Source organism: Falco punctatus (assembly GCF_963210335.1).
Source record: "Falco punctatus genome assembly, chromosome: 7".
Classification (NCBI taxonomy): domain Eukaryota; kingdom Metazoa; phylum Chordata; class Aves; order Falconiformes; family Falconidae; genus Falco; species Falco punctatus.
In genome coordinates this window covers 53,499,646-53,513,248 of record NC_137587.1, presented here as the reverse complement: position 1 = coordinate 53,513,248, position 13,603 = coordinate 53,499,646, and the positions used below count along the sequence as shown (strand labels likewise).

At 38.8% G+C, this 13,603-nt stretch overlaps 1 protein-coding gene across 2 annotated transcripts in view; it reads right to left on the bottom strand.

The window, feature by feature from the left end:
• Positions 1–13,603, bottom strand: part of THSD4 (thrombospondin type 1 domain containing 4) — a 320,405-nt gene that overhangs the window by 260,616 nt on the left and 46,186 nt on the right. For both annotated transcript variants that reach the window (XM_080396118.1, XM_080396119.1), the window contains one exon: positions 1,865–2,294. In XM_080396118.1, coding sequence (XP_080252244.1) covers positions 1,865–2,294 — 430 coding nt within the window. The remainder of the gene's footprint in view (positions 1–1,864; positions 2,295–13,603) is intronic.

Below are 13,603 nucleotides of genomic sequence, written 5' to 3'. Positions count from 1 at the left end.
TCATCTACAATTTCTTTGTTATTAAAAGTCTCCTGTAATATAAATGATGATTTATTTATAACTGCATTTATACATGCAGCAATGGCAAAGATGCTGCAACAGAACGCTCACCTATTTTTTCCTCTTCATCTATTGAAGTCTTCTGTTTAAACAATAGTTTCTAAAATTAACATTAAAATATTTCCACTCCTGTTCTCCTACTACCAGAAGAAATTTGTCAATGGCCAGACCACTCATCATACTGACCTGCATGTCTTGCCACCGTCTAATTCACAAGCTCACAGCCCTCCTCCTTCCAGCCCACTTTTCATTCTCAACAGATTTCCTCCACAAACCCTCCTTCTCCATACGTCGGCCATCTGGGATTGCTTCTTTCTTCCACCTCATTTCTAACTTCCTCACCTCTCACCCCTTGCTCTCTGAAAAGAGATCTTCCCTGGAAATGATTTTGTTACATTCCTTAAGTCAGGCAGAATACTGTCCAGCTTTTTGCCTCGATGCAGTAAGAAATGAAATAAAGACTGAGACATTTGTGTATCGCTTGGACACCAGTGAGCAAATTCTGCACAGAAAACTTTCCAAATTAATGCCCATGCACTAAGTTCATTTCCCATTTCCTTCAAAAAACAGAAAGTGTTTTTCAAAAGAGCAATTGGTACCAGAGACTGTTCTCAGAGGCCTAAAGTAGCCTTTTCATGTTTTCCGTTTCAAACAACTACGCTAAAACTTTCTTGGCATTAGGTCTCTTCAAGCAACTGCTCTAGTCTTGATCAATGGGCTTTATTCATAAATCATGCAAATGTAGTAAATGCTACACTAAGAGGCAAAAAGGCACTCATCTGATTTACTCAGGTCATGTTTTTGTTATCCTGATCATATGTTCTGTTGCTACATCTCCACTATGCAGGCTTCCACTAAACGAAACAGGATTTCTAAGAGGCAGAAGAATCAGACGGGCATCCACCCAGAAAAATATGGCCCGTTGTGTCAGCATATTAAGACAACTCTTGAAAATCCTGCTTCTAATATCCAAATACGAGCTGAGCTTCTTCAAGTTTGTGACATTAAGTTAGATTAGCAGCCCAAATAGGATGCAAATATTAGAAAGAGATACTTAGGAAACACTAAAATGACACAGCCAGAAACTGAATTTTTTAGCAGGATGAAAATTGCTTGTAGGAAGAAACAGCAAAGCCTCACTAGCCTCCCACATACAATGGGAGACTGCCCCAGAGCACAGAGCTACACCCAGCCAAATGGGTTTGAATGAAGTAATAACAGAGTAAGTTTTATTTAAAAATTAACACAGAACAGATTTTCTCTCCAATAAACTAGGAAGCCAAAATAAAAGTATGTAGAGCTTAAATGCTGGTAAAAGTAGCATCTGTCACAGAATCACACAGCATCACGGTAAGATATCGGAGTGATCTATGCTACTGGCTGGCTCTAAAGACTACTTAGGACATGAGCAGAACTCCCAAAAGGATAGCCTTATCGTATGGGATTAAGAAGCAGGGACACTTTATAATGTGGTCTACTCCAACTCCATTTTTCCATTTCTTACATCGAAAAATATAAAACTCATCTGTGACTCAGTTTCTTTCTCTATCAAATTAGAATTGTACATACTGGTAGGTTTAGTGACTGCTTCACATCCCTGAAAGTATGGTTGGTATTCTGTATCTACACTACTATGCACGTACTTTCAGTATTCCCCAAGACACTCTAAAATAAGTTCACAAAAAATTTCATTAAATTAATAAAAAGCAATGTTCAACTTAACTTCTTCACTATGTGAACATTTAGCATACTAGGGAAAACCAATAGCTGCCCATCAAATTAAATATAGGAAAACCAGACTTACATTTGTGTTGCAGAGTTTATATTGCTTGTAGGTGCCAATGCACACAATTGCTGCAGCTCTCTGAGCCTGGGGCTGACCCTGGACCGCCTGGTGTGATGCAGACCCGTGATGGTTTGAGTCACTGCTGTGAAACAGGCTTTGAGATACAGGAAATGCAGATGACTGATAAACCGAGGGTCCAAGGACCTGATGTCCAGCCTGAGGCCCACTTTCCTCTTGATAAAGATTCCCGTGTTGAAGTGAAGGACTAGCTGCCTGGCTGTAAGCATTCATGAGGCTTGGACTCTGATGAAATACGTGGTTCCTTGATGACTGTCGCTGCCTGCGAAGTTTCTGAGGCTGCTGACCAGTATCAGTTTGTAAAGGTAAAATGTATGGTACTTTTCCATATCCGTACTTTCCTGGACCAATAGAATTTCTGTTTCTGCTTCTAAAAACAGGGAAAGAGAGGGACAACAGTTACCGAACTCATAAGTGAAGGAGCAGTTAGATACTTTATATGATGTTATTTGTCAAAGTTATTCACTGGAAAGGAACAGGTAACCAGAAATTTCAATCTATTTTACAGAAAATATATAGAAGCTGTAGTCCTGCTTGGTGTATCACGAATCTGTGAAGAAGTCTACTGGCTGAACTATATCCTGGGCCCTCTTTGGCCAAGTCACACGGCAAGTCACTTAGTGTCAACTAGCAAATCAAATGGTCAGGTACAGTATCAAGTGGCAGTTTGGGGGGAGATGATTCTTGTTTGTTTAATCCCTAGTACTCTCCTTTAAAATGGAAATTCAGAGAATCAAAGCTGTGTATTCCTAAAATTCCTAACTATGTTTCTGAGGAGCTTGAGATATATAACAGCAGGAAATTCCTACTGTTGATCTGAGTAACGACAGAAGAAAATTTGAATTCAGTATGGCAAAGATCATTAAACATTTTGTATCCATTTACAAGGCCTCCTCTGGTTCTGCTTCATTTGCTACCTAAGAAATAAAAATGGAAACAGAAAAAGGATAAGAAACATCAAAATACTACTGAAAGACTTCTGGAAAAGCTGACAAATGCAGGAAAATACTTTTACTATGGTACACAGTTTATTTTCTCTTCTTTGGCCAGCATATGTGGATTAGCAATACATTTAATTAATAAGTCATGACCCCTCACTTTGTTGGCAGGACAAAAGGCCACTTTTTACTATATATTACTAAAGCATTACACAAGAGCTTGACAGCCCCCAGCACCAAACGCCAAAGTTTCAGGTCTGCTCTCTTGCGCACAGATCTCTTTGTACTGGAGCCCCCTGTGTTTTGGACAGTATTACACCAGTACCAGCACCCTCAAACAGCTGGTACACCTTGGAGGGTAGCTGTATCCTCTGCACACCCACAGCAACACAATGGACTCAGTCTAGAAAAGCGGTCCCAAATTACAAGTGAAAACCCACAAAATTATTACCACCACATCTGGGTCATACCATTCAAGAGGGTTAATCCCAGGATTTTATCTGCAAACAATAGGCTTATTTGCATTTGCTTGTCTTGACATCCTGTACAGCTCAGCATCATATCAGGCCTTGGTTTCTAACGCTGCAGTCTGAATAGTAAGTTGGCAAAAAAAATTTCTTCCAGTTCAGAGTAATGTGTGAATACAGCTGTTTGGGTAACCCCTGCAGCTCAGGAGGGGAGACACCATTAAAAGAAGGTAACTTACTTTCTGTCCATAAAATGTTTTTATATTTTTAAATATATAAAAAATAGACTTGAACGGCAGTGAAAACCTGAGGTTATAAATTGACATACTTACTTTCTAGAAACTGAAGTGTTACAGATGTCAACGAACCACCAGATCAAAAAGAATTTTCTTTGGGTTTGTTTTGTCTTGTGTTTGTTTTCTTCACAAGTCTTATAGTCTCCCAAGACTCTTGTTACATGGGAACCCTGGAAGTCAATTTACTTAACATTCTAGCTTTATGGCCACACGGGGCTTTTAATCAATCTTCCTGGCTCAAGGATGTGTGAACAAGAGTGTTGATTTACCCCGGCAGATAAAGCAACCAGCACTCTTGAGCTGTTTATACACATCAATCTGCTCTGTGACCATGATGGTCATTGTTGAGATAGAGGTTTGGTAGTTAGAGTACAGAGAAGTAGTATAATGGGTGTTGGCATTAAGGGAGGAAAAAGAAGCTTCCTGTAAGTGGACAGGACAGGAAAGAAAGAGAAATTATGAAAAGGAACTATTTCAGAAGTTGAGACTGAAAGCAACTTGATTTAAATGAGCATAATTTTGTGGTGGGTTTTGTGGTAGTCTTTTGGGTTTGTTTTTTTTTTTTTTTTTATGGGAAAATAAATCGATCCCCCTTCTGTTGCTGCTAATTTTCATTTTTAATGTAACTCTTTGCTTCTGAGCAAGAGGAAAACAAACAAACAAATGATCTTTCTTAAGGTTTCTAGTCATATTCTGCATTCTTGAAACACTTTGGCGTCACAGTTCTCATGAAGAATCTTAGATTTTGGAGCAAATTGGTTCATCTTGAAAAACAGATGTAACTCCTTATTTTTCCTTGTTCCAGTCTCTAATGATTCTTCTCAACCTGACCACACCAAACTTGAAGCATCTGAGATAGAAACCTTGGCAACAACTCCTGGCATTGAGAAAGTTACTGCTTTGTTGCAGGGACCACAGACTGCACGGGGTAGACAGAGGGTGGCAGGTGAAACTAGCCTTTTGAATTTATCATCTACAGCCAGGTTGCTTGCATTTTTCATCAACAGGAGGAGAAAGCTGCTAATAACTGAGCCATAAGCCAGTTGCAGACCAGTGGAATGGTGGGAATATGCCTCTGATCCAGCCTTCTCAATGCCTAATTCTTTGCAACAGCAGCACTAGACTCTCCCAGAGAGGAACACCTAGATGTGTCCGACCCACCTGGAGGAACTGCTGCCTGGCAAACTAGGAGAGGTTACACAGAAGGTCAGATATGAGACTGATGTTTGACTGTTAATCTCCAGTTCAGGGTCATGAATTGGAACTGAAAAGAACTGAAGGACATGCAAGAAATGGTGATGTAAACTAGGACTCTTCAGCCTGGATAAAAATGGTGAAACGGGCATATAGTAGCCTTAAATATAGAATGGAATGACTCATATCTGAAAGAAGGACTCCTAGTTGAAGGCAGCAAGTGTCCAAAGCCTGCTGGAATCTCATGAAATTAATTGCAGAAATTAGAAAGACTTGGGTTGGTGGGAAGCCAGACTTTTTTCTTGTAAAATGGTTGATCACTGCAACAAACATGCAACAACAGCACCTAAAAAGTGAAAGCAGTAACAAAATTCTTACTGTTAGTTCCTGTCTCATCTTGGCTTCTTTTTTTACACTGTAACTTGGCAATGTTGCTGGATTCCCTGGTGATGAACAAATGAGGCACCATTCCTGGTAGCCTAAGTTTCCAGCACCCTTACAATGACATGTCCATGGCTGCATCAAGGCTCATCATGGATGAGTCCTCTTCTTTGCCTCTTCTCCCGTAACGGTCAGGGCCAGAATGACCCAAGACATTGCTGTGAACCACTGAGTACAAGTTGCAATTTCCTTAGGTTGTGTAGTAATTATGACTTGGAATTTAAATGGGAACACGCTTCCTCTGAAATGGAAGGTGAACTTTTTGTAGCCAGGAACATCACGTTTCTTTCAGCATGTAAACTTCTGGAAACAGTGTAATAAACAAGCTCTAATTATTAATGTCTTTATCAGTGCTCATACATTCATTTAAACCAATATTGTCTGGACTGAAACTATTCCGAAGATTGCCTATTTTGCCTTAAATCATCCTTCATTCACACCTTATAAATTAGGAATGCAGTTTATCGCAATGTAATAAAAAAGCTTGTAAAAATATCTTGGTGGTAATTAACTATTATAATTCTTGGGGAGTTATAAGGTAGAATTTATGATGTCATGCAGCACAGTGAGGCAGGGAGTATTATGTAGGTCCATACACAATGGGAAAACAAGGGGAAATCAGGGAAATGAAAGGGGAAGGAAAATCAGACAAAAACTACCAGTAACTTCATAAGCAGAATTAAACTAACCTGTTGACACCTGTCTGCTTCATGCTAAATCAACCCAGCTTTGATCCACTGGTAGGAGGTGGAAGTAGGTCAAGCCATGATGGCTTGTTGGGAGTTTTCCATTGCCAGCAGAACTTTTTCTTATCTGTCATTCATTAAGATTACCTATATTCACTATAAGCCACATAACTCGCTGCCCCCCACAGCAGGGCTTGGAAGCTTCACCTTATTGCTCCTTTTTTTTTTTTTTTTCTTTTTTTTAAATGCACACTATCATAACCCAGTCAGAGTTGGGATGCACTCTCATTTAATGTAACAGGTAAAAGAGAAGAAAAGAATTAGCAACTAACAGCACACCCCTAAGCAGCCTTGCGCCTGCTTAGCCAGACCAGATTCTGCAGCATTCGACTTTACATATCCAGGCATGCTAAAAACCAAGCGTCATCCTTCTTCACATAGCAATGGTTAAGAAGAGCATTTGATTAGGATGTTGTGTATGTACTGCTACAGAACTGTATGAACCACCGTCGACAGCTCTCAGACAAACGCTGAAAATCCAGCTGGAGCAAGATCTGAGTTTTAGACAACCTTGACAAACCTTTTCCAGAAAAGTGCTAGATTCTGTCTTTACAAGTCCATTGTTCCTCAGCATTAATAGAAATAATTACAAGAGCAGCACAAGGGAGCCCTACATTCCTGCCACCAGCACAACTCCTAAAATAGCTCTATTTAGAAAGGATTCTAATATACTTCCAAAACCTGCAGCATGCAGCACTGCACCGACATATCAAGGATATGACTGTGGCGATACAAACACTTCACATATCCTGTATGAAAACAGCGATAATGAATAATGCTTAGGTTCCTTCATATACACGCTGGCCCTGCAGAGCAGATATTGTTTATAGATGGATTTATTTAGGTATTCAAACCCTAAATTGGAGCACCAATCCTGAGGATGATAGCAGGGTTGAACTGCAATAGTTATGACAAGTCAACCACTGACACTGAGATACCAGTGTCACCAGAGTCAGAACTGAAGCAGTTAAAATACTTCACTGCTCATTTAACTATACAATGAAACATTAAAAATGAAAAGAAACCCAACTCCCAGAGAGGAGAAAACACCAACTGCTTGAAAAACTGGTGACAAGACAAAGAAGCTTGGGACTTTATTCTGCAGGATTACGTGGCGTTTCCCACTTACATAAACCCTTTGCTCTTTCTGCACATGCTTGAGCCCTTCAGGAAGTTACCAACTACCTTCTGCATCAGTTTTCAAAAGCACTCCCCTTTTCAGCTGAACCAAACATGACTGTATTAGCAGAACAGTCATGCTAATTTTCCACTGCCTATAAATCCATGTTTATAGTCAGACATTTAATAGGTTGGCCAGGCATACTTCCTTCTCAGGGTCCATACAGTCCTCAGATGTGCGGAGACAACTTAGGATGGGGGAGAACTACATTCATATCCTACAGCTGGTTTATTTAGAGAGACGTTGTTCCTCCTAGATCAGCCAGGTAAAGAAACAACATACTTCCAGGTTTCTCATATGCTAGGCCAGTTAATTTTACAGGGCTTTTGGCTGCATATCTTTGTCAGTCAGATTTTTGCCCCACTGATCCAGTCAGGTTAATAAAGCTATTTAATGTTGGCCAAGACTTTTATTTAATTGCTTCTAATAAAAAGATATCAATCAATTTCTACAATACTTCACATGGAAAAGATCTTACATACCCTTCAAGAATTAGCAACAGAAGGTAGGAAGTATCAAAAAGGCAAGGATAAAGGAGCTCACCAGCTCCATTACCTTGTAGGCTCTGGCTACACTGTCTAGTATATCAAATAAACACTTAATAATAAAATTTTCTTCAGTTCTTTACTGGATTGAAGAGAAGAAAGAAGGAAGAGGAAAAAGAGGTATTCATTAACATTTGCAGTCAGTTAGGATACACACTGCATGTTCTATGGACAAACAAAGGGGGGGGAAATGCCACCAAGAACAGAGTTACTATCTAAAGGCGAATTACTGCTTAATGGAAAAATTAATGTTGAAAAGCAAGTAGCTGCATTAAGTGTTTCATGACAGACCATAGCCAGTAGACATCTCTGATCTATTGTGTTCATCTCAGGTAGAGGCGTAACAGCTATTTAATGCAGATCTGGCAATCTTCTTTCTTTGGGCATAATTCTCATAAACACACACACCTCCCCGATTGTTCAGACAAATCTGTTTAGCACTTTGATAACAAAAATGATAGGCCCCTTTAAACTTCAGCCAACCTAAATATATTCTCAAATTCAAAAATACATTTGCCCAGACAAGTATGAAAATCAGGTTTTGTGTTACTGGTACAAGGATTGTAGAAAACATTTTACAGTAATTATTATTAGCTAGTATACTTACTGGTCTAACTGTTAACAGTTTTTGTCATGCTGAGGATAAATCAGTCAAAAATAATGAGACCTGGCCCCTCACACACATTTTGAATGACGAAAAGGAATTTTGTTTTAGTAGCTTTCTCTAATTTTAGCCGTAACCATATGCATACCTTGGTTGGCAAATAAATGTGTTATCACTGCCTCACAAAGTTTATGCTAAGGACAATGCTTTGAACGTCAAGTGTTCTTGAGGTTCACTAAGAATTAAGTACTTTCTGAGCTGGTGAGGTGGTTATTTATATTGAATAAAAACCCTCTTTGAACCAAGGATATGCAGCTTCTTTAAAATACACAAGAAAGATTACAGATTTCCTGGGCCTCCACCTGTTCTCTTAAGTGCTCTTTACCAAGCCGCTCTCCAACACGCCATTTCCATTTTTCCCTTTTTCCATCATTCCTTTCTCCTTACATTTCTCTTACCATTCTCTAAACGGAGATTCCCTGGCTCACTTCCAGCTGAAGCATAACTTGTTTTCTTTCTCTTCTGATGTCAGGCAGAATAAAGAATGTATTTTACATGAGTTTTGCAGCATTTCATTCAACTTATCTCCTAGTATCAAAGTACTACTTCTCTTGTAAATGAAAAATGTAAATTAAAAACTACAGGGTTGAACATTAGCAAAACCTCTCATTTATGTGACACCAGGGAAGACTTGTCCTACCATTGGAATGTTTCCTTAGAACGAACCCAAAGAAACTGCCAATTTCCCTCATTTTCAGTTCACCTTTCACTCTGTTTCTCAAGGGGTAAGGTAATGTTCTGTAACAGCCTTCAGTCACCAATTTCACCAGGGATAAAGGAGGAAAAAATGCACAAGAATTGCAGGCTTTCTGATATTTTTTTTCCAAATTTTCTCTCGTCTAGTCTATTGGCAGAATTATTCTGCAAGCAGAAGACAGTTGTTTTCCCTGTATGCCCAGCCACAACAACTGCCGTAACGAAGACAACAGAACCTCATCAGAGAGCATTCAGGTAGATGTGACACCAACACTTAGCACTTTCTTTTAATTTTATTGAGAGTTTGGTCCAGTTTGAAGTTTTTTTCAAAATCTTCAGAGGCTTGCTTTACCACGAAACCTGTCATGGAATTAACAGCCAAGTCTTCTAATACTTTAAGGAAACTCACCTCATCAGTGAGTCTGGCCAAACTGTACACGTAGCCTGATGCTGCTCTGCTTGCCCAAGACCTAAGAATTCTTTAGGTTCTTGCCTATTCTCACTTGGGATTTAAGCAGTTGCCTATAATCTAATCTCTGAAGTGTTGCTGGATGTATTTTTGTCCTATCAACAAGCCCTCAATCCACAGCTAGCACCTACCCAAGCTGAATTTACAGAGCGATCTATCATCAGAAGCAGAGATTCTATGTGCAAGATGACAGTGGGAGAAAGACAGGAGGAGTAAAAATATGACTTACAGCATTATTTCCCAAACAATATTCCACATTATGCACCAGGGCAGAGTGTCTTTTAAATTATACTGATTTGTGCTTTTGCACTGCAGTTATTAATTTATATTTTAAAAATGCTCCAAAAGTCCATTTCTTTGATTCCCACTAGAAACTTTGCTCTAAAGCAGCTCAGTCCCCTTAGATCCTTATCAAAGCTCTTTAGCTTAAATATAAGTCCTACTGCCCATCATCGTTTTAACAGGACTATAGACATGCCTAAGTTAGTAGGCCAAATCCTCTTTAACTAAATCAATTACATTCTAAATCTATTTCTTTGGATAAGCATACCAAGATTTAAACTAGTATTTTTGATCATACCAAAATATCTATTTAGCAGCATTACATTACTGTAATTGACAGTTTTTAAAGGAACTACCCATTTACTTACAGTTCCAAGTATTTCATATAGAGTTGCCTTGATTTCGTTTCTGAAGAAATGAAAGTGACTTATTAGATATTCCTGTCAGCGAAGTTATTCAAATATCACTCCAATATTTAAAACGTAATTAAGAAAAAAAATAAAGGGATACCAAGAAGTCTTTGCAGATACGAAACTTCAACTTCAAATTGAAAAAACAGGTCCTAAATGCAAAGTTTCCGTTAATAGCATAGGTACAGGTATATATTTTTAAAAGTACTTATTAATTTTCATTACTCCTAAAATTGTATCCTTAAAATAATTTCAGATACACATTTTTAATCCCTGGTACTTCCTCCATAATTAAAAACTGTAACTGCCCTACAACCTCCTATTCAATAATTTACTTTCCAGCCCTCCCACTGCTTTTAATTTTCTTTCATGTTTTATATATTCTTAAGCACATACAGTTAACAAGGTTGACTTCAAAAAGACTGTCCACCATGCATTTTTGGCCCCCTTTTCTTAAGTTTAAATCACAAAACAAACTGTCTTATGCTGGTCATAACTGATATAAAGTTTATACCTCACAGTATTTTAGCAGATCCTTTCACAAGAATAATTTTTAACAAAAGTGAATGATTTACTGGTTCTGGGAATGTCTTTTCCCTCAAAAAGGAGAGCTCTCAACAGTCAGGTTGATTCACATCAAAAGCCACTATGTATCACCTCTCAGTACTGTACCATAGCCCTGTGCAGCTTTACATTCCACGTACTCACTTTTCACCAGCTCTAAATCAATCTGGAGAAAATCACTTCAACATGAATGAAAGAAGGGAGCCTTTGACTCTGTTTTATGTTACAAAATGCATGCCTGTCTGCTCACTGACCTAGAAAATAGCCTTAAAGCGGAGAGCAGTTATCTTCATCAAATGTTTGGTCGCAAGAGTTAAACCACCGCTTCCAAGAGTGCATCACACATTGGAGAGTGGAGCCATCACCACAAACTTCTCTTGCTGTGTTATAGCGTATTATTCACGCTTTGTCAGCACATTTCACTGCAATTAAATCGGTGTAGGCATTCACTTCATTTGACTGATTTTCATCATCAAGGTAACTAAAACAATGGTTTAGTTACAAAACTAACTAGTTTGGTTTACAGTTGTGGTAACTGGTAACCACACCATGCTTTGTTGACATTCACTACTTCCCATCTATCATATACGCATATGGGTATTCAAAATATTGTAAGCATATTTGACCTAAAAATTTCAACAACTGTAAGATCCAGAGGAACCAATTATACCTAAAAGTTGCATTTTCTGTAGGAAAAGGGATTATACCACAGGGGTGATTCTTCCCTCATTTCTATATTTACATTTTTCTGACAGAGTAGGACTGATGAATAAGATCACTAAGTAAACTACCTCTTGGGAACAGGTTTAATTAATTGAATTAATATGAGAGATACATGCAGACTATCTTAAATGAATTTTTCCAGTCTCATAGATCACCACTAATATCCAGTCTAGCATAGCTGCAATATACCCAGTACAACAATTTATTCTATTGGCTTTAGCTGCTCTCCCAGCAAGTGCTATAAAACCTCATTTATGTCGCTTTTAACAGAGGTGGGATTCCAGCATTTGAACCCAAATACTACAGTCTTCTTTTTCGATGAGCTGAATAACGCCTCTGATCTCAGGAAATTTCATTACAAGTCTACAGGTTTCCCCCCTTAGCTTCATCTTTAAGGGTCGACTGAATAATGTAACCATGCAGTTGGCAGGTAAACCAGCAGAAATTCAGCGCGAAGAACCACATAACTGCTGAGATGCATTACAACTGTGATGGGAGCTTTGTTGTGTTTCTACCCCTTACTGACCAGGCAATAATTCCTTGGTAAAATGCACGGTCTTCCATCTGTCCAAATGCTAGCAGCGTTCTCACTTCCCCTCCCCTCCTTCAGCCAACCCACTCCAGGAAGGATGAAATGTTCAGCAGTAAGATTAAGAAAGAGTCTCGGGTGGCTTGCAATTATAGTATCATGTTAGGCTTTTATTTTTGGTAATACCGTTCATAGCGTGCTCACAGTAGCATAATAAAAATTGATACTAATTAGTTAATAGTAAGTGAGACCTAGAGTTTATCAGGGGGATTAACAACCAGATGAGAGGTGGGACAGCACAAAGTCAACCTGAGGCCACAACGCCCCCAGCTAGCTATTCATTTTGCCAGGAAATACCTCACGTGAGCTTTATTGCTATTACAACCTGTTTGGAATTTTATTCAGAAGGAAAATAAACATCTTTCTCATATGGCTTTAAATCCCCCAAGTGCTACCAAAATGAATTCTTTGATTACTACTGCCGCTCTTAGATTTTTCCGGAAAATTTATCCTCAGAAAAGGATCAAATCCTTCTCTCTCTGTCTTCCTTCTGCACACACACCAAACCCCAATGAGCTTTTACAACCATATTGGGTTTAGGGTAAAGTAAATCACATTTTCATTCTATTATAGAAATAATGAAAGGATGAATGGCTAAGTACTTGAGCTGGGTTTCATTCCAAATATCAAGAAAAGCAAACATCCATGCCAATAAATAGAAAGCCTCAAAACTCAAGAAATAATACCTTCCCAGACCCTAAGGCCCAGCAGTCACACATTTGTCCACCTCTAAGAACTGGAACTGACTAGAACAGGTCACAAAAATTACATCAGAACATGCAGCTAATGATGCTTAAATTGGTTAGGGAAATAACAACTGCATTGTCCCTTTAAAGGTTAATTGCAGACCTGCCAACTGAGTGACCTACATTTGCTGGTCAAAGCATCTGTGAGAGGGGGCAAAAGAAATACTTTCAGAAAGGAAATTCTGTTTTGACGTTAAATGATACACTCTTCCTTTCCATTGCTCACAGGCCTCAGAACGCAAACTGACCCTATACAGGGTACAAAGCAGCACAGCAGTCTTTCATGTCAGCTGCTGGCAACAGAATAAAGACCAAAAAGCTACAGCCATGTGAGAAGTTGGTGATTTTTGGATTATTTCCTCCATGCAAAGGTTTCCTCTCATTCCTATTCCAAATACAGAAAGAGCTTTAGGGAACCCCTTTCCTTATTAATATATTTCCTTAAACTTGAAGCCTGCTTTACTTACTTCATGATTCCAGTAATAATTGTATTTTTTTCTTTTTCTGCTCCTATGAATCACACACAAAGTGCACATTGTGCTGACAGAAGTGGGCAGCGAAGTTCTGCCACTCCACCATGAAAGTCCACTTGTAGAGAAAGTGAAAGTGGCAGTTGTGAGCATCCTAACACTCAGCACATTATGTAAAATTGTGGTTTTGTCTTCTCTATCTCTGAAATAGAGAACTGGAAATGCAACATTTAAGAAATACTAAAATCTAGTCTATGAA